This window comes from Clarias gariepinus, chromosome 9 (genome assembly GCF_024256425.1).
Source record: "Clarias gariepinus isolate MV-2021 ecotype Netherlands chromosome 9, CGAR_prim_01v2, whole genome shotgun sequence".
Lineage (NCBI taxonomy): Eukaryota > Metazoa > Chordata > Actinopteri > Siluriformes > Clariidae > Clarias > Clarias gariepinus.
In genome coordinates, this window is record NC_071108.1 from 11,702,659 (window position 1) to 11,730,529 (window position 27,871).

Genomic DNA, 27,871 nt, shown 5'->3' on the forward strand with positions numbered 1-27,871 from the left:
GCGTCCAATCAGATGCCTCGGTGGGTCTATTTAAAGAACTAGTCCCGGTCACCGTGAACTGTCACCTGGAGGTATTCATCCGCGCGAGTAAACACTATTATGGTGTGTGGATGTGATTGGCTCGGATTAATGAATAAAACACCCCAGGCTGCGATTGCGTCACTGTTAAAAGAATTAGGTCATTTTTTCACTCTTACGAGATAAATTCACATAACTTATATGTATTTATGGTTGATATATATCAACCACACATTGATTTTAATGCTCCATCTATCAATCTATCTAATGACAGCCTAAACTGCACCAAGTACATATATATATTTTTGTATATTTTTATTTTTGAAAGTTTAAATTGAGGTGACATATTGATGATTGAATATGTTGGGTGGAATCTTATGGGTAAAACAAAGCATTGGGTATGTAATAGATTTTAAACTTTGAAACCATGTATCTCGCTGGTTCCAATAGAACCAATTAAAAGTGGGTTAAATTACATATGCATAACATTTCCGATGAAAACACCGTACTTTGATAAAGGTTTATTGGCTAATTTGTGTGACTTTGAGTAGAGCTGGGTATCTAGTTTTTTAGGCGGATGTGGTAAGTGCCTAAGAGCAATCTTCTCAGTGTGTGTTTGACTGAGCCAGCCATCCTGTGTTGATACTGATTGTTCGGAGTGTAAGTAGGAATCAGGCACGGGAGTATCAGAGCGACATCGATCGCAGTGTCCGATCCTAACAACTCTCTGTCCTGACCGAGCGAGCCGTGTTCCTCTGAATCTGGACCATGAGCCAACCTCGGCCGGACGAGTTTAAGCCGCCTCCGGAGTGTCCGGTCTTCGAGCCCAGCTGGGAGGAATTCGCCGATCCGTTCGCGTTTATCAATAAGATTCGTCCGATCGCGGAAAAGACGGGCATCTGTAAAATTCGACCGCCGCCGGTGAGTGTCCAATGTTTGATGCACCGAGCTGCTCCGTAACCGCGGTTTCGGTATTTAATCCTCGGCTCCGGTAGCAGTTAGCAAGCTCGGGTGCTCAATTTAAAGGGAAAATTTTCAACATGGCGGCGCAGTGACAGCACTAGCTAAACCAGCTGTATTGCTTTGTGTGCTCGAGCTGTACGGATCCGGTTGTCTTGGCTAGTTCCGAATTTATTCAGCACAAATACATCACTAACCAAACCGGTGCACAAGCTGAAATAATTTCTGTAGTGAAGTAGCCAAAAGTAGTTAAGTTGCATGCGAGAATAACTAGGATGAAAATAGGATGATGTGACTGGCTAGCTAGATTGTTTGCCTGCTAGTTAGGGCTTAGAGGAGATAACTACCCTGGCTATGCTAGCTGTCCTCATAAAGGTAACCTTAGCCAACCTAATTAAACTGTTAGGAACGGTAATTTTTCCGACATATTTGAGTGTCAGTGATGTTATTATTTTTAAGGTAATATACCTGTGAGGCGTCAGGTGAGGGTAATGTTTGTTGCGTTATATTGTTTGGCTCTAGAATGGGACTGAGATAAGCAGGGATGAAATGAACGGCTGTAGTAGTGCAGGAGCCACCGGGGGAAGGAGTTCATGTAGATAACGGATAAACTACAAAGTTGTCCAAATGTCCTAAATTTTTCAGAGATCTTTTCTTAGTCGTTTAAATTTTGATTGCTAGTGCTCAGTTTGAGGTACTGGAAGGGGAATTACCCTTAGAGTTTAAGATGCAAACCTGCTGTACAATTAGATATAAAAAAAAATATATATATATATTATTACAATTGTTTTAGCCCTAGGAAACCCGGTGTATTGTAAATAAAGAACTCTTTTGCACTGTTTTGATGAAAAGTGGCACTTTTGATTCGCTTTTTCCCCAGTTGCTAACTTATTGTTTAATCTGTTTACATATAAATGAACACACACACACTCCCTTATTGAAAGGGGCCACATGGCGAGCTGCATTACCGCATCACTGTGACATTGAATTTGGCCTCAAGGATGATACTTTTATCAATTATTTAGACGCCGATCAGGGCTAAAGATGAATGAAGCATCAAAAAACTTGTTTTGTTGGAGTTCAGCTCCAATTACAAATTTTGTTTAGTTCGTTTTAGTACATAATAGTACAATTTGTTGCGATGTAAAATGGCAGCGAGCAACCCAACCAGGTTACGCATGTATTGCTGAAGGTTGATTATATATATATATATATATATATATATATATATATATATATAATGTGAGATAACTTTGACTTTGTAGAGAAATAGTGTACGCCAAACACTTTCCACTTTGCCAATATTTCATGTTTTTAGCACGAATTTCACATACATTCCAGTTAATGGTTTTAGGACGAGTGTGTTTGTGTGTGAGGGAGGGTGTGTTTGAGTGAGTGTATAAAATAATACTCGGTAGATCGGATTACACAATATAGGAGCTACGTGACGTGTCTCACGCCACAGGAAAAGTGAAAACGCGAGACGACGAAATGTGACAATTTTTATTAATCACGCTTGATAGGGGTTGTTTGTGTGGGGGCGAATTTAAGGCACACATCGGATGTGAAACCCTTCCTAAACGCACACGGCGCATTATCATTACCAACTGACTCCATTATTACATAAATTCCCAATTATACAAAAATACACCAGGGTCGTAGACGTGAGGATTTTTTTTCCCTCTTCCCTCATTCAGCCTTTACACTGAGGAAGTCCACCGCTCGATGCTATACGGTTTATATCATAACTTGCACGCGCAGACACACGTAACACATATAACACAAAATGGCGGGCACCTTGTATATACAAACGTTTGATTTACACGTCTTCACCATAGTGACACAGTTCAACGACACGAAGCCAGAGTGTGCTTTTTTTTTCTAGGTGAATTTATGGTTGCCGTGTTCACTTTAGCCGTCCTCCATGTTGCCTTTGTGGTGTGTGTGTGTGTGTTTGAGTGAGTGTACTACCATCTGGCCATTTTGTGGGTCTGTACCACAACTGTTTTGAACCAAATACGAATAAAATGAAGGTTATTTTAGTGTGTGTGCGTGGGTTTTTTTTCCCCTCTCTCTCCATACCTTACTCACTCCCTTTGTTTGGTTAAAAGTGTACCAGTAAGTTTGCTGTTGATTTTATGAAAAGACGTATTCATTGTCCCCCCTTCATTTTCATATACGAGACAGATACTTTGCATTCACGTTATGGCAATTGGTCTTGTTTTAGTCTTATTTTTTGTATTAATTCCTCTAAATTATGCTATTGGAGTTTTTTTTTTATGTAATTAGCTGTCCAAAATGATGGTTAACACTGGTTATTACATCTATATGTACATGTACTGTATGTGTGTGTGACAACACCCATATGAATCACTGTTAAAAATAATACTGCCATATATTTTATAAGATCACGTAGGCAATGAGCGTAATGACAGTAGGACAAAAAGACATTTTTCATACCCACCTAATAAGAATAATATAATATGGTTGTGCTGTACCAATGATCATTGTTACACATGGATATTTTCCCTTTCGTAAATTGGTTGGATTCCGTTGTATTTGTTTTGAAGTCAAACGCAACAAAAAAATTAGCTTTAAAATTGTTTATTTTATATTGTTTACGTCCTCGGGATGTTGTGTGTGTGTTTTGTCTAAATTTGTCCCTATAAGAGTATTAAGCTGGCTATTGTTGCTGTGTGGCTTGTTTTTTGGAAGCACGGTGGAATATGTCTTCCGTACTCCTTTAGAGTCCATGTGATAAAAAGACTCTGTATGGCTTTATGTTGTGCTAGCTATAACGAAATCGCAAGCGAGGAGAGTGCTTTCATTTAGACCAGTAACTGTAGGCGTGTAAAGCTGACACTCAGCATTGTATGTCCCCCCCCCCCCCCTTTTTTTTCTGTGCTGATGATCTAGTTTATACTTTGGCAGAGGAAGTGGCTTAGTAGATTGCTCACCTACGTGGTTACAAAAGCGGAAATGTAAAATTGTATGTTGTGTCTCAGAGGACTTGGTTTTAGCGGGTAAGAAATGTAGCCTGTAGGACAACACACAAACAAAAGGTGTTACTTGCTCTTGTTCAGTCGCTAAAACGCAACTGAATCATTCATCTATACTAGTAGTTCATGTTTCACAGGACCTGAGTATATTCTATTCAATTCAATTTTATTTATATAGCGCTTTTAACAATGGTCATTGTGTTAAAGCAGCTTGACAAAAATGAAAAGAAAATTTATGGACGTGTGTATGTGTGAGAAAAATGTGTCTAGATTATAATAAGATTGTCCCTGATGAGCAAGCCAAGGGTGAAGGCAACATATATGATTCTAGTGGTGCAATTTACAAGTGCTATTTTCCCGAGCACTTGTATATTTAGTATGCCTTTTGTTTATTTATAGCCAAATTATATGTCTCTAGGTGGGGCCAGTAATCAACAGAAAGATTTTATAGGAAGAAAGTGCTGTCACTCAGCAGTTGATGAAATGAAAAGAGTCCATGTGGTGTTCTTCCAGTTATTCCAGTTTTTATTTTTGGAGCGTTGTTCGAATAACAAGAATCAATCTCTCTGGGTGTTTCCTCATAGCTGCATTTCAGTTCTCACTACGAAAAACACGAGGTGCTTAATAAATATATATATATATATATATATATATATATATATATATATATAATTTGTGCTTATCACATTAGTCAATTACAGTTAACATAATTTCCTTATTAGATTCATCTCTTGCTGTCATTTATAGCAGTCCCCAACCCTAAAGGACCATTTGTTTGGTGTGCTCACAAGTGAACCCTCCCCACATGCTGCATATCAATGTGTCTTTTCAAATGCAGACTAATGCAGGAATGTTAGGCCTTTATGCCGTGTTAAGACCGTATGAGAGAAAGAACCTGAAGAGATGCTGTGGAGAATGGACCCCATTTCCAAATCTTAGAAAAAAATAATAAAATAAAAAGAGAGAAATTGTAACCGTAGATGAGCAAGGTGTAATAAAGTACAGTGAATTAGCTGCAGCCCTGGCATTGGTTAATCCATGCTTAACATTGAGAGGCGTGTTTGAAAGCCTAAAATAGCAATCTTCTTGGTGAAACATGTGTAAATGCTGTTAACCTTGTGAACAGGCTGAAAATCGTCTAATACCTGAATAATAGGATCTAATTGTGTGTTGACTTTAACAATTTTTGAACATAAGACTACTGGTTGTGCATTAAGGCCCTGGAATGGATAATGTATTTAATAATACTTTTGTAGTTATACTATTAGTAATAATTTTGTAATTATAGTTATTTATATCAATATACTCTAGGTAATGGATTACTGCTGTTTTCTAATCAAATGGCCCACCTTCGTTTTTGGCACACACAAAAAACGGCATAAAAAAAAACGCCTTTTGCACTGGTAAACTTGAAGCATGTCTCTTCCTTTCTTGTTTCTGTCCTTTAGGCACGTGGAAGGCCTGCTGTGATCTGTTATAATGGCCGATGATTGAATAAAGCTCAGTTCATAAAGAGACTTGGTTGCTTGTTAAAATATGAAATATTGCTGATGGTACTATCAGACTGAAATAATAATCCCTGTGTAGCACCATTATTATACTTTTGCAACAGAATTACATGTAAAGTTAGTGTTGCCATAGTGGGTATGTAAATATAAGCATTGTAATGGATCTGCAGTGGAGGAAAATAGCTCTTAGAACCAGTTCCTTGGTTAATTATGGCTGTTTTTGGCACATCTGTGTTCAAAGAGTGTGACATCTTTGCAGTGTTTTGCACTAAAATACCATATGGTGGTTTCGATGTCAAAAAGCTTTGGCTTAGGACCACGGTTGCTGCATTTGACTTGTGTTTGTTTAGTTAAATTCACTTACGTTTCTGTTTGTGTGTGCTCAGGACTGGCAGCCTCCATTTGCATGTGATGTCGACAGACTTCGTTTCATTCCTCGGATCCAGAGACTCAACGAGTTGGAGGTTAGTTCACACTTTTTTCCCATTTGTAGTGGCGCGTGAGAGTGAGCGCGTGAGAGTGAGCGCGTGAGAGTGAGCGCGTGAGAGTGAGCGCGTGAGAGTGAGCGCGTGAGAGTGAGCGCGTTTTGTCGGGCTTGATCTTTTCAGCAAAGATGTTTCAAGGAATCAAAGTGAGCATTCCACTTTCAACTAGAGAGCCTCAGTCAGCAGAATTGGGGTCTTTTCGAACCTTTCCCACTCTTCCATGTCAAAGAAAGCACCGTTCAACTAAAAAAAGAAATGAGTTAATCATTATCATTCTGCTTTTTTTTCTAAATGATTCATGTTATTTCTCTTTGACATCTCTCTCTCTCTCTCTCTCTCTCTCTCTCTCTCTCTCTCTTGCCCTTGTCCTGTTCTGTCCCCCCCACCTCCCTCTGTTTTCTGTCTCCCAGGCACAGACGAGGGTCAAACTCAATTTTCTGGACCAGATTGCTAAGTTCTGGGAGCTTCAGGGATGCACTCTAAAAATTCCACACGTAGAGCGAAAGATATTAGATCTATACCACCTGAACAAGGTAAGGTGACTAAACCAACAGTCAAAAGATGATTTTAAAAAACGATTGAAATCAGCAGTCCAAGTCCTTGATGTGCTATCCTTGTCTTTTTTTTCTGTCAATGCTTAGCTTGTTTCAGATGAGGGCGGTTTTGATACTGTATGTAAGGAGCGCAGATGGACGAAGATAGCCATGACAATGGGCTTTGCCCCTGGCAAGGCCATAGGTTCACACTTGCGTGCTCACTACGAAAGAATCCTCTACCCCTACAACCTCTTCCAGTCTGGGGCCAACCTGCTGGTGCGTATACACCTTATTAGTTTGGAATTCCAACCATTTAGCATAACTTGGAATAAAATTATTTACAGATTCACTAAGACGATCCAGTGATCTAGAATTAAAGTAAATTTAGGAGGCCTGACATCTAGGCTTTTCACTTATCTGAGCTGCCGTATATCATCCATGGCATACAACACACCCTGCCTATTTTCCATTAGCTCAGCTCTATATAAAACAAGAATGTGAATATTTATGTTTTAACCAAGCCAGGATATAATAACCCAACAGTTTTCACATACTATGGTGCTTTCAAATGACTTGAGTATAAACTCTTCCAGAGGTGGATTATTTAGGATTTGAGAAGGATGGAAAGCAGTGGCTTGGGTAAATGAATAGCAGATGTTTTTAATTAGATTGCATCATATATTTATATGCACCCAGGTTTATTCATATGGCAGATGTGTTTATTCAGAACGACTTACAGCTGAGGTGTAAAACAATCTAAACATAGAGCTGGTAGGTAATGGGCCAAGGGAAGAATTTGAACCCAAATCCTTTTAGTCACAAGCACAGAAATATAATTATTAAGCAGTCATTAATTTCATAACATCACAGGCATACAGTAGGTATAAAGCAAGCATTTGTAGGTTATATCATTATACCAACCGTTAAATATTTAAAGGGTAACTTTTGGTGCAGCGTTTTAGGTGTGTATCTCTACTTTGGTGTGGATTTGATTTAATCAGAACCTAAAAAGTTTGGTTTTCTGCCTTCTTGATGTATTGCTGCTATACGCACCAATAAACAGCTGAGTCTCGAACAACAAAAGTGGACTTCATCTTAAATTAAACGCGTTCATGTTATACTGGACCTCCAGCCTACTTACACACATTATGCGAACCAGACTGCAAACCAGTTCCTGATATCTGATATCACCCAAATGAGGAACGTTCTCTGTCGAGTCTGGTTCGTCTCAAGAATTCTTCCATTTGTCATCTCGAGGAGTTTTTTCCTTGCAACCGTCGTCCCCGGCTTGCAAATTAGGGACAAAATAATAATTATAATTCATACATATTTTCTCACACTTTTCCAACCTATTCTACATTTTTTTGGATTTTGCAAAGCTGCAATCTTTATAGTAAAGTAAAGGATAAGGTCAATCAGTCTTTTTACATCCAATGCCACCTGGCAAGAACATAAGCATTTACTAGACCTTCAGCGATGCCATTAGAAATGTCCACAAGGATGCCACAGGACTGGCAATACAAAATCATGAAATAACCCAACACAAGGACGGAGCACAACAAAATAACATTTCTTTGGTTCAATGTAAGTTCAATGGTTTTGCTGAAATCAGAAAAGCTAAACCTTTATTTGCATCAGTTTCATTATTAGTTGGATTTGAAAGTGAAAATGTAGTGTTGTTACATTCACACACCATCTCCGAGGTTGTGGGCTTCACTGAAGCAGCTAGGTAACTACCATGAAAATACATCCGGAGCTTATAGTGTTGCTGTCCCAGGTAATAATTTTAAAAGTTGATCAGTAAATAATTTTACTGCCGACTGGGTAATAAGGTATTTTAAGGTGATTTGCGCTGTATTTCAGTGCATGAAGAACATTCTCTCTGAGAATCTATTGTAATCTTTTGTTCTGGAATTGAAGTGTCATTTGAGTAATGTTTTATTAAGAGATCTCCCCCTATGTTGTCTCCACAATGAGAAAGCTCTAATTGGATGTTTGTGACCTCTGAGTGTGAGGTCACCAAAATTGTTGTATAACTCTTGGCCCTTTTTCTCATTCAGTCTCCAGAGCTAGCAGCCAAACTGATGAGTTTTGGGGCAGGTCCTAAGCAGGAGAAGGTATGTCTGGTTTTTTGATTCGGAAACGAGCCATTCTAACGTTGGCTCATGTAGGGGGATATAAATATCACTGTTTTGCGTCTGTAAAATATCTAACTGGGGGAGTTGAGACCTAGTCTTTTACACTGAATGAAAAAATATATATATTAAAATCCTGCAATACAAACTAGGACCTACAGATTAATTCAGTTCTTGTATTCCTAAACTGCTTATAAAATCTTTTAACAATATAATTAACAAATATCAATGTCTTCTTTTGTCTTCGCTTAAAATCACCTTTTGCTGTTTTGTTTAAATTATGGTTTTGCATGTTTTGGTGTCTGGTCTGCTTTGCTTAATTATGACCTGGAGGTGGGCTGATCTTTATGTAATTGACCTCTCTTGACCTGCTTTTGCCCCATATTTTTTCCCCCGATCTTACCACCCCATGCAATCCATTCACCACAAACTGCCACATACTGTGATGCCAAATGGCACATTTCAGTAGGAAGTGATGGATGGAGAAGTAAAACCTTAGGATTTGTTGGTTTAGGCTGTTTTTACTCTTAGTTTGTTTGTAACAGGAACAGATTTCTTTCTTTCCTAGTCTTTTTCTGTTTGGTTTGGTTGGTTTCACGTTGCACTGCTTTTACAAACATACCAAAATAATTGAATATGAGTGTTTTTGGATCGGTCAGGAATTTGGCAGGGTGCGCATCTGTGGATGCTTCTTATTTGTTCTCTATTAGGGTTTTTTTCCCTGTGTAGGGCAAACAAGTGCATTTTTGTGGAGAAAAGAGAGAATAGTGCTATTGTTGTTGGCCTAGATTTTATGATATATCTTCTAATATTCTTATATTATCGTCCCACTTGCACTAACAGGTGTATATTTGAAGTAATTTATAAAATGCCTAAGCCAATAATTCAGGTTGTAAAACAATTTGTTTCTAATTGCTTTTATTCAAGGCCATTTCTATTGTTCGTTGAGATCAAAAATGAAAAAAAAAAAAAAAGATTTAAACATTACAAAATTAAATCTATACATTGGAATACACATCCAAGCACAAATAGAATGTTTATATTGATCAGAATTTGCCAAACTGACCCCTCCGTCTTCACCACACTATATCTGTTTTTTATTTTTATTTTCCACCTCATCATGTACTGCACCGCTCTTCCTCCTTTCAGTTTTTTCCCTGCCCTTAGAGCTTTGTTAGTTACAGTAGGGAATACTCTTAAAATTGCCAGCTGTTACCCTTTTTTCTCCCCCCCTTTGTGATCGAGATCCCTTTTGGGTTAAGCACAGCAGAGGCTCAGACTCCATACCACCCCCACCCCACCCCGCCCAGTTTCCTCCCTTCCCCATACTCCAACGGATAATCTGATAACAGCTAGAGACACTCCTACCCGGCTCATTTGGATTCAGGCTAATTTGTCTGGGCTAGATTATGAGACACAGATACAGAATGTGCATGCAATAAGAGCTACTATAAAGACTGGCACTTTTACTGTTCTGCTACCTCTTACTTTGAAGCTGAGCCTGACAAGAGATTCCTTCACATAGCCACTCTGTGCGTTACAACTAAGAGATGTTGGTGGTTAATGAGGTTACGAACAGGTTTAGTATGTCACTACTTGCCATCAACCGTTTAGAGACCATGGTTTAATAGGCGGTCATATAGTAATTTTGGTAGTTGTTTCATATATTTCCACATAGAACCATTTTGGCCAATCGCATGCATGAAAAAACATAAATCACACTCTGACATTAAACACAGGAGATACAGCACATGTGGTGCTCGTCTTACCAACCAAAAACACATTTTCTTTCTGTTCACACGTCAACACTGAATAGGAGTTTCCAAGTATCTTCATCCCGGAAGGAGTTTTCCAAACTGTTCATTTTCGGTGAGCTTAAACCGAGTTTGCCTGTTGATGAAAGGCCAGAAGACAAAAAAAATGCTTGTTTACATGTGGATAAGGCTTAAGAGAAATGAGTGTCAGAGTCATATAATCAGTAGCGTAAGACATTTTCTAGCTCCAAGGTTCTAAGTTCATGCCTTTGTAAAGAGATTATCATGTTCTCCCCATGTCCATGTGGCTTTCCCCTAGTTTCTGGTTTCCTTCAGATGTGTTAACTTACAGCTCAAAATGTCCTGCACATTTCTCCCAGTGTTCCTGGGGTAGGTTTCACAGCTCCGAGCAGGATAATGAGACTGAATGAATAAATGAATGAATGAATGCTTCTTCTAAACTTGTTAACAAAATGAATGAATTATAAGCTCAGTTCTTTTTGCCTTGTCTATTTCTGCATGCTGTTGTCTCATCACTGCTCTCTAACGCTATTCCTAAATAAATGTGCTAATCCTAATAGGCTAATAAGTTTTTACCAGTTAATGTATTGTATGAGATCAGGAATAATTGCAAATCAATCTTCTTTGGTACATCTTAGTGTGTATGTAACTTGCACACCGATGTGTTTAAGTAACATTTTTCTGTAGTGAACTGCTCGTAGTGCATAAAAATGGTTCAGTGCCTAGAAGTACTACAGTTGTTTCTATGAGTGGAATTTATGGGACTGTCAGCAGACCTCCTTTGCAGGTGCTGGAAGTGGAAGAGGAAGTAACTTTTAATATTTCATCCGCAGTTCGTTCAGAAGCCCTCCCTCCCGGAAAATGGCGACGATAAAGAATATAAACCTCACGATCTGGTGCAGAGGCAGAAGCTGCAGGTGCAACCCAGTAGCGTGTGCACGCCTGCCAGGAGAGCCAAGCGGATGAAAGCTGAGGTAGATCAAGCACATTAATACACACACATGCATCAAGCTTTATTTCAGGACATGTTTACCATTTGCACAATGGTGTTCTTCCTCTATAATTACTTGCATTTACGAGTTAGCGTCAACAATCTTCTTTCCTGTCTCTTCTCCTTTCTAGACTGGCAGTGAAAAGTCAGAGGGGTGTGCAGGTGGAGAGGTGCGTGAGAACAGGCCTAACCTTAGGAGACGGATGGGCTCTTTTGTAGCAAAACCTGAACCAGGTGAGCTTCTGGTTGTGTGATATACCAGATTATCATCACAAGTCATTATCATGGTCTTGATCCTTGTAAATATAAAAAAATGTTTTTATGACACACGTTATACCTAAAGTACAGCTGAAAGTGCATCATGAGAAAGTTAAAAACATATAAATCAAGTCATGAGAAATGTGAACAGTAGTAGGATGGGTGTATTGGAAGGTAGGTGGGTAAATAGAGGACTTTATTGAGAATGATGGAATAGATTTTTTGGAAATCTCATTCTCTTAGACTAAAATATGTTTTTTTTTTTTTTTTTGCACATACAGACAACTCCAGAATTACTGGCACCTTTCGTGAAAATGATTTAAAATTAATGTATTTAAATAAACATCATGCAATGAGTGATATTTTGGGCCTAAACAAATGAGTAAGCCTTGTGTCTATATAGGCTAACAGAGTCATGGAACAAAACAAAGTTTGCTTGCAGTTACATAAGTTTTTATAAAAAAACCGGGAATAAATTGGCCTTTTAAAATGTCATTATTTTGTAAAATCGTCTTTGGTGAGAAATGCAGCACTCTTTCTGTAGGGATCTTGGACCACTCTCCCATGCAAAACATTTCTCGAGAGTCTTGGGACAACAGATTTTCAAGTTCAAGTCTAGTGACTCAGAGTGCCATTTGTAAAACCTTGATTTTGTGTCATTGCAACCATTTCTTTGTTGATTTTTGACATGTGCTTCTAGTTATTTTGTTGGAAGACCCAGCCACGAGCCAATTTTAGCCTTTTGGCAAAGGCAACCAGGTTTTCAGCTAAATTATTCTCTTATTAAGTGATGCATTATGTCACTAATCTCAACAAGAAATGATGGTTTTGGCAGCAGAACAGCTCTAAAGCACCAGAGTGCCACCATCGCCCTGTTCTTTATATGCAGTCTCATTTTTGCCGAAAATGACAATAATGTGTCTGACCAAAAGGATTGTTTTTGACTCATCCGCCCACAACACACAGTTTCAGTTGAAACTCCGATATTGCTCAGCAAAGTTCTTGGTCTCAGAAAGGGCTTCTTTCATGGAACTTTTGTTGATTTTAAAATATTGAAACCCAAAGATTCAGCTACACTTCGAAGTTCTGAAACTGTGATCTTTATGCTTTTCTTTGCCTCTTTTCGAGTTCTCCGCATTGTGCGTGGGGGCAATATGCATATGAGTCACCTTCCTGGCAATCTTTTTTTTTTAAACATTTTTTTATAAACAGTTCTATGCCTTTTTAAACCTTTTACAATGATCCTTATGGTGCTTACTGGTTGTTTCACCTAAATATTTATTTATTTATCAAGTAATTTTTTTCTAACTGCCCAGTTTAAGTTGAGATTTCTCTTTGGCTTAAAGGTGATAGATGACTAAAAGATGTTCCCTGTGTGTTACCTCATATTCATACCCAAGTGAAACAGGAAATTGTCACAGACAGCAATAAAGTTTCCAGACACTAAAAGCAACATCAGGAAACATCTTTACCCCAAAGATGCAAAGTGCTTTGATTATAATTATAGTATTCTTTAAATGTGGCAATTACTTTACCACAATTTTATTTTTTTTTACTTTTTGGACAATCAGTTATTCCAAAGAAAAGAAAAAAAGACCTTTTTCGTATTTAGCAAAAATTGTTCTGCAAATTTCATTAAAAAATAACCTAAATCTATGTAGTAAATCTATGTAGTAGAGGTTTTGCTCATTTTCACAAAGTAAATTTTAAAGCTGACAATCTTAAGAAGAAATAAATGTATAGCCTGTAGCGTAATGTAAGTCTGATGACTTAACTGTGAGTCTTAACTTCTTATTCCTCTTGCAGTGAAAGTCTCCCTCTACATGCATAGCCTTACCTGTGTAGAAGTTGAAATAAGTTAACAGATTAAACAAGTTTGTATTTAATTCTTCATCGTCCACATCCATCTGTGTCTCATTACCTGAGATAAATGTCGCTTTGGTCTTTCAGTCTTTCTGATTTTAAAGACAAGCTCAACTGATTAAGCGCTTTCATGTTTTGTCAACAGAAAAGGAAATACCCATTCAGATTAAACAAGAGCCTGTGGAGAGAGAACTGCAACCTGAGCCAGAGAAAATCAAGCCACGCAATAAGAAGACCTCCCCACTACCACCTGTCAGTGTAGTGAGTCTCCTCCTGCTGACTCTTTTTGATTCTTCTCTCTTCATCATGTACTTTGGAAAATTTTCTGCATGTTAAATTCTTACTACCTTTTTGTTTTCTCGTGTTCCTTACTCTAGGTGGACCTGTATGTGTGTTTGATATGTGGCAGCGGTAGTGATGAGGATAGGCTGTTGCTATGCGACGGCTGTGATGACAGCTACCACACTTTCTGCCTGATCCCACCGCTTCATGATGTCCCCAAGGGTGACTGGAGGTGCCCCAAGTGTCTGGCGCAGGTGTGGGGAAACAGGGTCTGGTCTACCACACCCTTTATATTTCACTCACTAAACCAAGACAATGCCTGTTTACACCTAACATCATAGTATTGTATCATTACAGAGTCAGGTTACTGATGTTTAATTACTTTTGATTTTCAATATATTAGAAGGAAAAGACTTTTATTTTGCGTATTATGATACAATGTTAATTAATATTGGGAATATTTTTTCTAGCATAATTTAATACATATCAGTGCCCAGTTCAATTAGTTCTATATAACAACTTGTTCAATGGTACCTTATAAAACTAACAAAGCCGACTCAAGAACACAAGCCACTTCTGAGGTTAAAAAAAAAAAAATTCGCTGATAGAATTTACATAAACAAATACTTGAGAGCCTTTAAGTGGATAATTACAGCTGTGTTTAATATGTTTTAACTGGCAACAGTCCTTTTAATGGGAAAAATGTATGTTGGAAAGGATATGAATAAAAGCATGAATTACCATGATCAGTAATCAACAGTGCAAATAAATAGCTATGTTTTATAATGAAAAGAAGAGCATTTTTCACATGCACAATGCTTGCAAGGTCTAAACAGCTGCATGACTAAAAGAAAACCACTTGTTAGAGGCTAACCAGAAGAAAGGCTTTGATTTTGAATACAGATGAGACTTTGGAGCAATGGAAAATGGTTATGTGGCCTGATGAGTCCAGGTTGACTCTATTTCAAAGCGATGGGCGCGTGAGGGTAAGAAGGAAAGTGCATGAAGCAATGCACCCATCATGTATAGTGCCTACTGCACAAGCCTCTGCAGGCAGTGTTATGATCTGGGGTTGCTTCAGTTGGTCAGGTCAAGGATTAGCGATGTTATGTGGCAATAAAATGAAGTCAGCTGATGACCTGAATATACTGAATAGCCAGGTGATCACAGTTTTTTTGTTTTTGTTTGTTTTTTTGTACCACCAACTCCTGATGGCACAGTTCCATATTCCAGAGCTCAAATTGTCAAAGAATGTTGCTAGGAGCATGACAAGTCACTTTTTTCATTTTTCATAACTTTAACCCCATTGACAGTCTTTGGGATGTCCTCAAGAAAACTTTACAGATCGTTATTAACACAAGACCTAAGCCAAAAATGAATGCAATTCTGTACGCAAAAACCTTGTGGTGATGCATAATGTCGTTGAAACAATGCCACAGTAAATGTGTGCGGTAATTAAAGATAAATGCAGGTCAATTCATTTAAGAGCATGTGCAACTTTTTCTTACTCTTTTTTTCTTTTTTTTTTTTTTTTCTCCCCTCTTTTTTTGGAACACCCCATAATTTTATTTAGTGGCCCTCGTTTGGAAATAGGGTCAATCTGGACTCATCAGTCCACATGATCTTTTTCCATTGTTCCAAAGTTTAACCTTTATTCTCCATAACAAATTTAAGCCTTTTTTTTTTAAAAAAAAAAAACTTAGTCTCACTAGCAAGTGGTTTTCTTATGGCCACACAGTTTTTAAGTCTCTATCCTGTAAGTTTATATTTAATGTTTTGCAGGTTCACCAATGTTTGTGATATTTTTCCGACCACATTTCTTCCACAAAGTGGATGGTTTAGCACTATCCTCCCGGGTTTGATCATGTAATGAAGGGTTCTTAACCTAGTTTCAGCAATTTCAAATCTCCTTAGTTGTTTTCTTTGCTTGAAGCAGCCCAATAATTTGACTCTTCTGAAATGGTGACATTTCTGTTTGGCTGGACAGTGTAGATTCATTATAGTACAGAACCATATACACTACATATGAATCCTTGTACAGTGCATGGGGTGGAGAAAGAACTTGTCAGATTACATGTTACATTCAGATACATCTGCAGAAAGTAAAAGAACTGAAGTAAATTTGTAACAATCTGATTCACTGTTTGCAACATGTTTCCATACAGGAATGCAGTAAGCCACAGCAGGCATTTGGCTTTGAGCAGGCACGCAGAGAATACAACCTCAAATCATTTGGAGAAATGGCTGACTCCTTTAAGTCTGACTACTTCAACATGCCTGTTCATGTAAGCTCAAAAATCCCCAGCATGTGTGGTCAGTTGCATTAGACCTTGACGTTAATAACTTGTTTTTGTGCATTTTTAATCACGTTTAGGTTCTGCTCTTTTGTATTTCTGTCTGTTTGTATGTATAGATGGTGCCCACTGAGCTGGTAGAGAAAGAGTTCTGGCGGTTAGTGGCCACTATTACAGAGGATGTGACGGTGGAGTACGGAGCCGACATCGCTTCGAAGGAGTTTGGCAGCGGCTTTCCAGTTAAGGGTGGAAAGTTCAAGGTTGCACCACAAGATGAGGTAAACTAAAAGACCTGTACAATCACCACAATCATTCACCAAGTAATGGATAAAATTTCTGGGAAATGTATTTTTTAGCATGTCGAGAGCACAAACACGACTAACTCAATGTTCTAGACTAATGAAAAAAGTAAGTGGTGTCTACACACTGGTTAGTTCAGTTTAAAATATACATGCAGTAATATGCAGTACATAAAAATAGGACTTGCTTATCATGCAGGCAGCACCAATCAGGTGAAATGTCAGTGTATGCACATTAACATTGTGTAACATTAACATCTGTTAAATATATGACTTTGTTAAGGATTTTTCATTCATAGTTAGAATATAAAAAAATTATACACCCCTTTGATGATGATAAATATTTTTACATTCAAGTTAATAAAAGTGAATCAATAAACACTTGATTGCCATTTACAGGTGTAATGCCTTTTCTAATGATCTGGATGCATCCTAAAATGTAAAGAAATTTGTTCTCTTTGTGTGTTGTAGAAGTATTTGAGGTGTGGGTGGAACCTTAATAACATGGCGATGATGGATCCGTCCGTGCTGACCCATATCACAGCGGATATATGTGGCATGACCCTGCCCTGGCTGTATGTGGGCATGTGCTTCTCCTCTTTCTGCTGGCATATCGAAGACCACTGGAGCTACTCCATTAACTACCTGCATTGGTAAATACCAATTTATCATGTTTTATCATGTTATCAAAGCCCCTTAGTCAGCCAGAATTATTGTTTAACCATCAAGCCCTCATGAAAACATTAAGTAATGGTCATCTCTGTCACTTATCGAACATTTCATAGGGCCAGGTCTTTTGGCTTGTGCCCGGACCTTTGTAAGACTTAAACATTGCAAAGCAGAGGGAGTCGTTTTTGTTTTATAATATAACTCAGTCATGCAGGACAAGAGAAAGTTATCCATCAACAAGGATAACTTTGCTCTGGGTTATGTCTAACAATGCTGAGTAATTTGTTCCGAAGATTTTTGCATAAGTTCTGTTTCTTACCGCTTTTGTCGGTATATGACGGTGTCGCTGAATTCGTTTAGGATGTTTCGATCCATCTGTGATCAACTTGGTTCAGAACTTGAGGGAGAATATTTTCAGTATCAGGGCTGTATGCAAATCCTGTATGCAAATTTATTGCTTTATTATATTTGTTACACACTATTTCCTTTTATTTTTCCTATTGTTACGCTCCTAAAAACTACTAGTTGTTATATGTTGCAAATTTCTGAAATCAAGAACTACTTGTTCTTAAGTCAGTTTTTAATCTGATTTAAATGACTTTTTAGGTGTGGCTTGAAACATTTCAACATTTCATTTTAGAAGTGCCAAGCCGTTTTAGACTGCAGAATATCTTTCCGACTTAAAGAGGGTTTGCCAATAAAGTATCCCTTAGAACTAACTGTATAAATGTGAGTTTTAAGGCCTCCATGTGATGAAGATTATTGTGAAATATATTCTTCACGTGCTCTGGTGATATCCGTTCAATCTGTCTGTAAGGGAAGTGAGTGACTGAGTATGTTTTAAAGTAGTCGCTGCTTTTCTGTATAGGGGAGAGCCTAAGACATGGTATGGAGCTCCTGGATGTGCTGCTGAGCAGCTGGAGGAAGTAATGAAGAAGCTGGCACCCGAGCTGTTCGAATCTCAGCCAGATCTTTTACACCAGCTCGTTACCATTATGAACCCGAACACGCTCATGGCCCACGGAGTACCAGTGAGTCACCCGTGCACACTGTGTGTGTGTGTGTGTCTCACTCACAAGCTCTAACACGATCTAACACTGCACATCACACATCACAGACACATAAGGTTTAACATCACTGCATCTAGCTCTGTTACAGACCGCATCTACTTTTTCTCTTTTTTTTTCACACTTGTACACACACAAACACTAACACATGTACATCAATAATGCCACATCCTCTCTCTCTTTCATGCATACACACTAGGGCTTGACACTTAGACCAAAACCATCTTACACACACAGATCCCTTCTCTCTCTGGCTCAATTAGTTTTGCACATGTTCTGTCTTTATAATATTGAATTACTGGTTTAATCCTCCATTTTGTTTTTAGATTTACAGGACCAATCAATGTGCGGGAGAGTTCGTCATCACATTCCCCAGATCCTATCACAGCGGTTTCAATCAGGGCTTCAACTTCGCCGAGGCTGTGAACTTCTGCACAGTGGACTGGGTAAAAATATATACATTTTTATGTGATACAGGAATATATCTGCTCTAATCTTTTGTCACCTTAAAAGTATGACAGTATGATCTGTATGTAACATCACGTTGGTTAAGTTTATGAGTAATTAAGTCATGTGGTGATAGTGGTTAGATAATCGCCTCCCTTCTGTTTTCTGTAGATGCCTTTGGGCCGCCAGTGTGTGGATCATTACCGCTTGCTGCATCGTTACTGTGTGTTCTCACACGATGAGATGGTCTGTAACATGGCTGCCAAAGCTGATAAACTGAATGTGGTTCTGGCTTCAGCTGTGCTCAAAGATATGGTGGTAATGATCAGCGAAGAGAGGGAGCTCCGAGAGCAAATCCGCAAACTGGTGAGAGCAAGCAACGCAAAACACAGGATTGGAGCGGTTTAGAAAAGTCAAATTCTTTGCATTTGGGTCTAATAATATTCTATAAGACACTAATAATTCGTGTTAAATGTTTTATTTTACGTTGCAGCAGTAACAGCCTGCTTGATAATAAGCCTACATTTCATAATCAGTAAATATTTTGTTCTAAAAGACAAAAAGATCACCTTGAGACTGACTTAACGTGTCCATTATTTAGCTTTGTCTTTCATACGCCTGAGCCTCTCCCTCTTTTCTTTACTCTTTCCCTAGGGAGTGGTGCAGTGCGAGTTGTTTGAATATGATTTGCTGCAGGATGATGAGAGACAGTGTGTCAAGTGTCGCACCACCTGCTACCTGTCTGCTCTCACCTGTCCATGTCGGCCAAATGAGCAGGTGTGTCTACACCACGCTTACGACCTCTGCTCATGCCCTACCTCCAAATACACATTCAGGTGAGTGCTCCAGCCTTTCACTACTCAGTAATAGTATTATTCTATATGTTATTATAATTATATGATATTATATAATTATAATGCATACATGAAGGTCACAGGGTTGCAGATGTTTTGTTAGTAACCGTGGAGATGGGGTGTGTATATGTATATATATATGTGTGTGTATGTGATGTGATTATTTATATAATGTGTGCGTAAGTCGTCTTTTTAATACTTTTTTTTGTTTCATTGCAGGTACCGCTTCACGCTGGATGACCTCTACCCCATGATGAATGCTGTGAAGCAAAGGGCAGAGAAGTATGACGAGTGGTCGTCACAAGTAACTGAGGTCCTTGAGGCGAAACTGGACAAAAAGCGCAGTGAGTTTTGCTAATGTGAAATGAGCTTTCTCACCAGCAATGTTGGTGCTTGTTTTGGAGGCACTATCACATGATGCAAGTGTTTACTAATGTACCATGAAAAAATAACAGCAGTGGATCTCTGGCTTAAAAGCAAAATCAAACTCCTTCAGAGTTCATATGCACAGCACAATTCTGTTTAGTTCTCTTCAAGGCATTTAATTATGATCATAGCCATTAATACTTTATATTTTCTAGAAATCATTTTCAGATATTTTGGAAAAGTTTGCTCTGGGTTTGAACATAGCAATTTTCCCCTATTAACCTCGCACTCAGGTTTCACTTCCTTTTCTTCTGTTCTGAGCGAGAGACCTTCCCATGCAGTAGCCTGACTTGCTTATAAATCTGATCCACACGCTGACATGGAAAATAAGACGTGCAAATTTGCAATAGAAAACTGATCACGCAAATGTCACCACTGTTGTGCTTTTGATTTAAATTTCCATGTGCATGCCACGCTAGGCCTAGGCCACCCCTACCTTTCAGTAAATCCACCTCTGACCTCGTTGGTGAAAATGGGCTAGTTAATATTCCTCACTGTTGTTCCTGAGAGTTACCAATAACCAGTGCATGGATATACAGTGTAGTGGTATGTTACACCTAGAGTCGGTCTGTATCACCCACACTCTCCGTGCTCTGTTCCAGACCTGTCTGTGTTCCATTCTCTGCTCGAGGAGTCCGACGTGAACGGTTTTCCAGATAACGATCTGTTACGTCACCTCAGAGTCGTCAGTCAGGATGCAGAAAGATGTTCATCAGTGGCACAGCAACTTCTCAATGGCAAGAGACAGACCAGGTACTCATGCACACACACTCTCTGGACACGTACTAGACATACACAATCTGTGAACAACTTGGGCACGAACCAGTTCTGCATTTTATGGTGAGGTTGGTGTGGTCAGCAGTGCACTTGTGTCTTATTAGGTATCGCGCTGGTGGTGGGAAGACCCAGAACCAGTTGTCTGTAGAGGAAATGAGGTCATTTGTGCGTCAGCTTTACAACCTGCCCTGCAGCCTAATGCAAGCACCATTACTGAAGGTAACACACACACACCATATCTACTTTGTTGCTTAATCCAATAAGAGCCAATCAATCGAAGCTCCTCAGGGCAGCTATTTCTGGTATGAAGGGAAGACTCTGAATACTAAAGAGTAAAAATAGCCACTGCACATTGGGCGTAATGAGTGATGCAAGAGATTTTAGTAGCTATTCTTACAAGCAAATATTTTAGTCCAGCTGAATTATTTTAAACACGTTATGTATACCATAAACGTAGGACTTAACAATTTTTATTTAAATGCATGTTACATGTCCTCGCTATCAAGTATACTTTATGGCACAGTGTACAGTAGCTCCTTAGATGCATAATATAACCGCAAGGGTCATGTCAAAGTGTAACTAACAGCTAATGTTAATGTTAACTAGGTTTAAAATTGCAATTTCTATACTATTATATTCATTTTTAAATAAATTAATCATTTACCTTAGAATTCTTTATAATTTATAGTCTTTTATAATCTTCCTATTTAAGTGAATATATAATTTTTTTTTTTGTATTATTTATTTTCTTATTTTCCTAATGCTTATTTATTTTCTTGCTCTCGCTCATCTTCATGCCTCTTTCTTCCAGGAGCTGCTGAACCGTATCGAGGATTTCCAGGCGCACAGCGAGAAAGTTTTGTCTGAAGCTGTAAATGCAGATTCTGAGGAGGAGATTCAGGCCCTCCTAGATGAGAGCTCAGAGTTTGACGTGTATCTGCCGGAGGTTCCTCGGCTCCGGGAGCGTCTGGAGATCGCCCGCTGGTTAGCAGCAGTGCGTCAGGCCGAGGAGTTGGGCGGTAGCGCGCGTGGCCTCACCCTGGACGCCATGCGCCAGCTGATTGACCGTGCTGTCGGGTTAACTTCCGACCCTGCGATAGAGCGTGCGATGGCACGCCTTCAGGAACTGCTTACTGTGTCTGAGCAGTGGGAGGAGAAAGCGCAGGCGCTGCTCAAAACCAGGTGGGGGCAGCAATGAGTCACTTAAACTAGTTCACACACTAAATACAGATAGAACTCAGATGTTGCATTTGTATGGAAGCCAAATGGTCTCATTAATAATTCACACACAAGACATGATGCACACATGAACTCAGCACTCATGTATTTACACACCTTTTGCGCAATCTGAGTTAATTAAGGTTAAAGAAATTTTACCTACTCAAACCAAGAACAGGATGCATGTGTAAGTTATTACTTTATTTTATAATGCTTCATTAATGAACTTTGCTGAAAATGACACAGCTAACCACTTTATCATCTTAATAAACACTTCACCCTCATTACATGTTTGTCAATCAAGACAGTCACAGTTTTTAATTTGGAGAATAGATGTTTCTATGGGTCACAGGGTATTCTGATTTATCTGAATGTCACCAGATTTGCTTTTATTTCCTTAACAGCTCAAATGTGTATAACATAATGGATTAAAGCTGCATGATTTCACATTCGCTTTGGTGCCGTCACTGAGCCAGAGAGCGGTTGTCATTTATAGGTATTATTAAACAGCTTCACAAACTGTCTCTTCAGTCACCATTATTTCTTACAATATGATTTCCTTACAATAATTTAAATTATCAGAGGCACTGGGATAAAAGTTTGTATTTCTGAGATGAACACTAATGTCTACAATACAAACCAAAATAGAGTTTTTCAAACATTTTACCTTCAAATAAAGGTCGTATCAGTTATATCAGGAGGTGGTGACAAGTGGTTGCTAAAAATGCACTTCCTTCATTTATTCATTCATTTATTCAAGAGATTAGTTAATGTTGATTTATTCAGTAATGCAGTAAGTAAAACCTTGAGTCTTGTGGGAGAATTATGTTTATTGTAAAGAATTAAAACTTCATTTCCTGTTGTAATTAACTCAGTAATTAGGTGTGCAAAGCTGAGCTGCTTAAGTGCTGCGATCCTGGAAGGCTGTGATTTGGTCAAATGGTGAGGTCGCATCTGATTGGCTAAAGAGTACGAGTGACCCACGCTGCTGCCAGCAAAGTCTCAAAAATACACACACACAAATCCAGGGATATTCACAGGAAAGACGATTTTCACATTCACAGTCCATGATGCACTCGTAAAGTTTAAACATTCAAAAATTATGTACACAGTTGTACATCTGTGAATTGGGTTCCACGAATGTAAATTGGGATACGCATGTGTGCATTGTGTGTTTTGCGTGAATTATTAATGAGACTATTTTGCTTCCATACATTTGCAAGTCCATTTGCGTTTGTGCCTTGTCCTGATCGCTGACTTTTGTTTGCCGAGGATCATTTGAGATGATTAATTTTACTAAAAGTTCAGGACATTTTTGGGAGATACATTCATGTTTGCATTCGGTCCATGTCCCACAGATGTAGATGTCCATGTACGTCTACTTTATTGCATCTTTACTACTTTATCTCCCCTAGACCTGCAGAAAGTGTCGAATCTCTGTCTGCCATTCTGAAAGAGACTGAGACCGTTCCTACGTACCTGCCCAACTGCATGTTGCTGCGAGACTCCATTAACAAAGCCACAGAGTGGCTAAAGGAAGCCGAGGCTGCGCAGGTAAGCAGACGCGGGATGCTTTAAGCCGCATTAATGCAAGATTTGCAGTTGTGGAATTTGTACTCCAAATAGTTGGTCTTATTAGATGGTTAGTTTCCACATGATGTCCTGGAAGACCCGAGCTTACTGATCTAGCCATAAAATTGATTTCCGTTAAAAGTCTAACAAACACAATTTTATTTAACTAAGTCTCAATAATATTGGAACGGAGTGAGTGGAGTGGAGTGAAAAAATGTCAATTTCCACTATGTATGGAGACTTTTGGGACACCCTGTATTTTGCAAATGATGTCTATATATGAATAAAAACAGCAGCAACACCAACTAAAATCTAAATAGACCACTGTAAAAAGAATTTAGCTGGTTAAATTGCCTGAAGTAATCAGATATTGTAAATAAATAAATAATTTCATTTCTGTCTGTTTTACTTTTGATATTCAGACGTGCATGAAAGTAATAATTATGTTTATGTATGTGGACATGTTTAGTTGGGAGGGCGTGTCCCTGTGTTAGACACGCTGTCAGACTTGGTGCTGAGGGCCCGAGCGATCCCCGTGCATCTGGAGCCCCTGGAGAGGTTGGAGGCGCTCGTCTCTGAGGTGCAGGCGTGGAAGGAATCAGCAGCCAAGACCTTTCTCCTGAAAAACTCCTCTCTCACCTTGCTTGAGGTGCCTAAATCTTACACATGTATTACTGTAACTGCTGATGGTTTTGAAGCTGGCTGTTAATTATGAAAACTGACCTGACATGTTGCGTTCCTATGTTGAAGGCGCACTTTAATAAAAATATTATTATTAAATCTCCCTGTGTCCTCCTCTCCACAGGTGTTGTGTCCACGGTGCGAGGTGGGAAGCGCTTTCAAAAGGAAGATGAAGAAGATAAAGGGGGATGTGGTGTCATGTGGGAAAAAGAGAACGGGGAGAATGGACAATCTTAATGATGTAGAGAAAGCCCTGTCTGAGAGTAAAGACTCGGCTTCTGCTGTGAGTTAACACGCACACACACACACACACACGGTCACTATACTGTATGTAAAAGTCACCTTGAGTTGATCAAATTAAAATTACATGAAAATTCTACAATATTTGCATAACATTAAACATGTCAGTTAAAGTTAAAATGCAGCTCAAATCACATGGGTGTGTATCTGGGGGACAAATCCATAATATGCACTAAAAATGTTGCTTTTGTTAATCTTAAAGTGTGAATAAATATTTTTTCTCATCTACTACACCAGTGAAAAATATTCCATGCAGCAAATATGTAGATTGTTGCACCAACTCATTAAAATATGGGCAGGGTAGGAGTAGCTCAGTGCTTAAGACATCGGACTCCTGATCAGAAGGTCCCAGGTTTAAAACCCCAGCACCACCAACTTCCCACTTTTGGGCTCTTCAGCAAGGCCTTTAACCCTCATCTCAGAGGTATAAGGAGATAAAACATCAGACGCTCTGGATGAAGGGTGTCTGCCAAATGCCGTAAATGTACTCTAGTTAAAATATGTATAGTGTATATAAATAAATCTGTTTTTGATCATGTTCTAGGATGGAAATTTTATCGTGTTCTAATAATTTGTATACAGCGTGTAATGTTTTGCATGTCCGTTCCACTTCCAGATGGCGACTCTTGCTGAAGTTCGTTCAAAGGAGCTGGAGTCCTTGGTGTCTCTCCGTGTGGCTAACGGGACTAAACTCCTCCCATCAGCCGACTGCAGTGCGCTCAAAGTGTGTGTATGTCAGAAGCCTCCCATGGGTGCCATGCGGCAGTGCGAGCTATGTCGTGATGCTTTCCACAGCGTGTGCGTACGTGGACAGGGGGACCCTTGCGAGTCCGATCCGTGGTTGTGTCCCTTGTGTCGGCGTTCGGCGAAACCAGCTTTGGACAGGATCGTGCCGCTAATGGCGTCTCTGCAGAGGATCCGGGTGCGTTTACCGGAGGGAGACGCGCTGCGTTATTTGATCGAACGTACGGTGGAGTGGCAGCGGCGAGCGCGCGAGGTCATGGCCTCGTATAACCTTCCAATGGCTGCGCAGGAGCACCTGGGAAGTGTGAAGGTGAGTCTGGTGCAGCACGTACTTGTGTCTTTCGATACACTGCATTGCATTGAGGAAAAAAATATTTTTTGCTTGATCAAAATGTCTCACCAGTAGGGCTGTTATGTATGTGTTTGTGTTTCAGGGTCAGGACTGGAGCAAGAGCAGTCAGGAACAGTCTGTCTTTTACATGGAGCAGCGCTGCATTCCTCTGCAGGGTGAGTAGACATCTGTAACGTCTCCATTTTCCTATTTAGGCTAGGGTAAGACTGTCATATTGTAGTGGGAGGTGTAGTGATATGAAGGATCAATGTGTCAACCAGTGGAGATAGTTTCTACCATAGTTTATTAATGCTACAAAGTTAGATGATTTACTTGCCTTACTTGTTAGTCATTACTTGTTGCAAAAAAAAAAAAAAAATGTCTGCAGTAACAGGCACTGACGTGCAGGGGGCACCATTTCCACTGCTTTATATACTGGCTGCATTTAATGTGGGAAATTTAATATTATTTATGTGATGCTGTAGGATGTAACTTTTTTCTATTAAAATTTATTTTAAAAAAATTATGACTTCATCCACGGTATAAATCCTATATTGTGACTTATTTCATGTCGTTTGTAGATTTAATGCTGAGTGCATGCTCAAGGTGCAAGGTAGAAAGATTATCATGATGTAAAATGTGTTTGTGTTTTAGGTCTGAGTACAGAACTAGAGGAGCTGATCGTGGAAGGATTACTGCTACAAGTGTCCCTGCCTGAGACTCAACAGCTGTACATGCTGCTGCTAAACGGCCCCCCAGCTCATTGCAGTCCACAGCACACACACCCAGCAACCGACAGCCCACAACACACACCATACCACACTCAGGAACCTGCTTCACCAGACAAAGATGTAAGAGCATGTCTCGGGTCTGGCTGTGTGTTTGTATACAAGTTAGATATCATATTTGACAAAAAAAAAAGCTGACACCTTTTTTTTTTTTTTTTTTTTTTTTGTCTTCTTAAGAGAGACATAGTGACCACAGCGGAAAAGAAAGCAAAGCGGCGGATGGAGAGAGAAGAGATGGGGCTAAAGCTCGATGTGAGGGAGAGAGGGATGCCAAAAAGGAAGAAGCAGCGGATGCGAAAGGAGAAGAGGAAAGACAGGAAATCAACGTCAGTGTCGGTGTCACCCACTTACCTGTCTGATCTGTCCCAGTCCGACGACTCTGAGGAGGACATGATCCTCTGCCCAGCCAAGAGCTGCCTTCAGCCTTCAGGAGATGAGGTGTGTATGCAGTGGCGTGTGCGTTTATGCATTTTCCTTTCTTTTAGAAAAATGAAGGATTTGTAACAGCTAATTTCTGTGTGTTTCTATGTGTGTTTTGTGTGTTGTAGGTGTTCTGGGTGCAGTGTGACTGCTGTAACCAGTGGTTCCACATGATCTGTGTAGGCGTTTCTGAAAAGATAGCAGCTGAGGAAGACTATATGTGCGTCACCTGCAGCGCACGTTAACCAACACAGGCCAGCGCCAGAAACCAGACAGCGTGCAGGAGAAGAGCCGAGATCTAGGAGGAGATCTACCAGTTCATCTCCCCTTTTATCCATTTTGTACTATCCTTTTCCTGGTTGTGTAACTGATTGTTCCCAACACCCTCTGACCTCTGACCTTTGTAACAACGGTGCTATTTCCTCTTTTTTTGGATTTTGGTTTTGTTGTTCTGAATGATGCTATTTGGTCATTTTTTTGTATTTTTACAACTTTTCTCCTTCTATTTGAACTGTGTGTGGTTGTCTAAAAATACAAATATGCTAAACGAGAGCGTTACATAGTAGAGTGTGGGGCATAAAGCATGGGTTTCTGATCCGTTGCGTTTTCGACAATGAGAGCGAGGTCATTTTGTTCAAAGCATGTGAAAAATACCAGAAGGGTTTCTTGTTTCTCGGGGACTTCTGCATGCTGAACACAAGAACGCAGAACACACAAAATTTTGTACCAAATATCTACAGTTAAACGAAGAAGAAATGAAAATTGTTTTTTGAAAAACCCACTGTTATGTACACACGCATCCGGGATAATATGATTTCTTTGTTATTTCCGTTTTCATTTTGTAGGTTAGTTTATTTATCGGAGCAATAATGTCAGTAAGCATCTGGGGACTTGGAGTGTGTATGAACTGTGTGCTGCTGCTTTAGAGGTGATGGTTCATTGTACATGAAGTGTAAAGCATAGATGGTACGGTTTGGGTTGGTGATTAGTGATGTAGCAGCCAGAGAGACGTGTATAAAAGAAACTGCCACACAACTTACGTAGGCCATTTTTGTGGGGTGGGAGGATAGAGTCGGCAGCCGGGTTTAAGCTTGTTTAAAGTGTCCCAGTTTATAGTGTGGAATAAAAACCCTTTTGTCTAATATCTTACAAAAACTAGTGTTTTTTTTTATTT

The 27,871-nt window shown here is 39.3% G+C and overlaps 1 protein-coding gene across 3 annotated transcripts; it reads left to right on the forward strand.

Moving 5' to 3' along the window:
• Positions 1–636: 636 nt before the first annotated feature.
• On the forward strand, positions 637–27,839 carry kdm5bb (lysine (K)-specific demethylase 5Bb). Of its 3 annotated transcripts, none has more exons than XM_053503422.1 (28): positions 637–939; positions 5,872–5,949; positions 6,381–6,503; positions 6,612–6,782; positions 8,567–8,623; positions 11,250–11,390; positions 11,539–11,641; positions 13,674–13,789; positions 13,906–14,064; positions 15,976–16,095; positions 16,224–16,382; positions 16,875–17,056; positions 17,941–18,103; positions 18,466–18,585; positions 18,758–18,952; positions 19,241–19,422; positions 19,660–19,784; positions 20,469–20,619; positions 20,748–20,862; positions 21,455–21,825; positions 23,277–23,415; positions 23,903–24,082; positions 24,239–24,397; positions 25,031–25,468; positions 25,593–25,665; positions 26,144–26,340; positions 26,455–26,715; positions 26,826–27,839. In XM_053503422.1, exons 1-28 carry the CDS (start codon positions 787–789, stop codon positions 26,940–26,942), a joined length of 4,548 nt encoding a protein of 1,515 aa, XP_053359397.1. In that variant the 5' UTR covers positions 637–786; the 3' UTR covers positions 26,943–27,839. The 3 variants fall into 3 exon arrangements, with proteins under 3 accessions (XP_053359397.1, XP_053359398.1, XP_053359399.1); XM_053503423.1 differs by having other exon boundaries at positions 13,674–13,780; XM_053503424.1 differs by lacking the exon at positions 8,567–8,623.
• Positions 27,840–27,871: the final 32 nt, after the last annotated feature.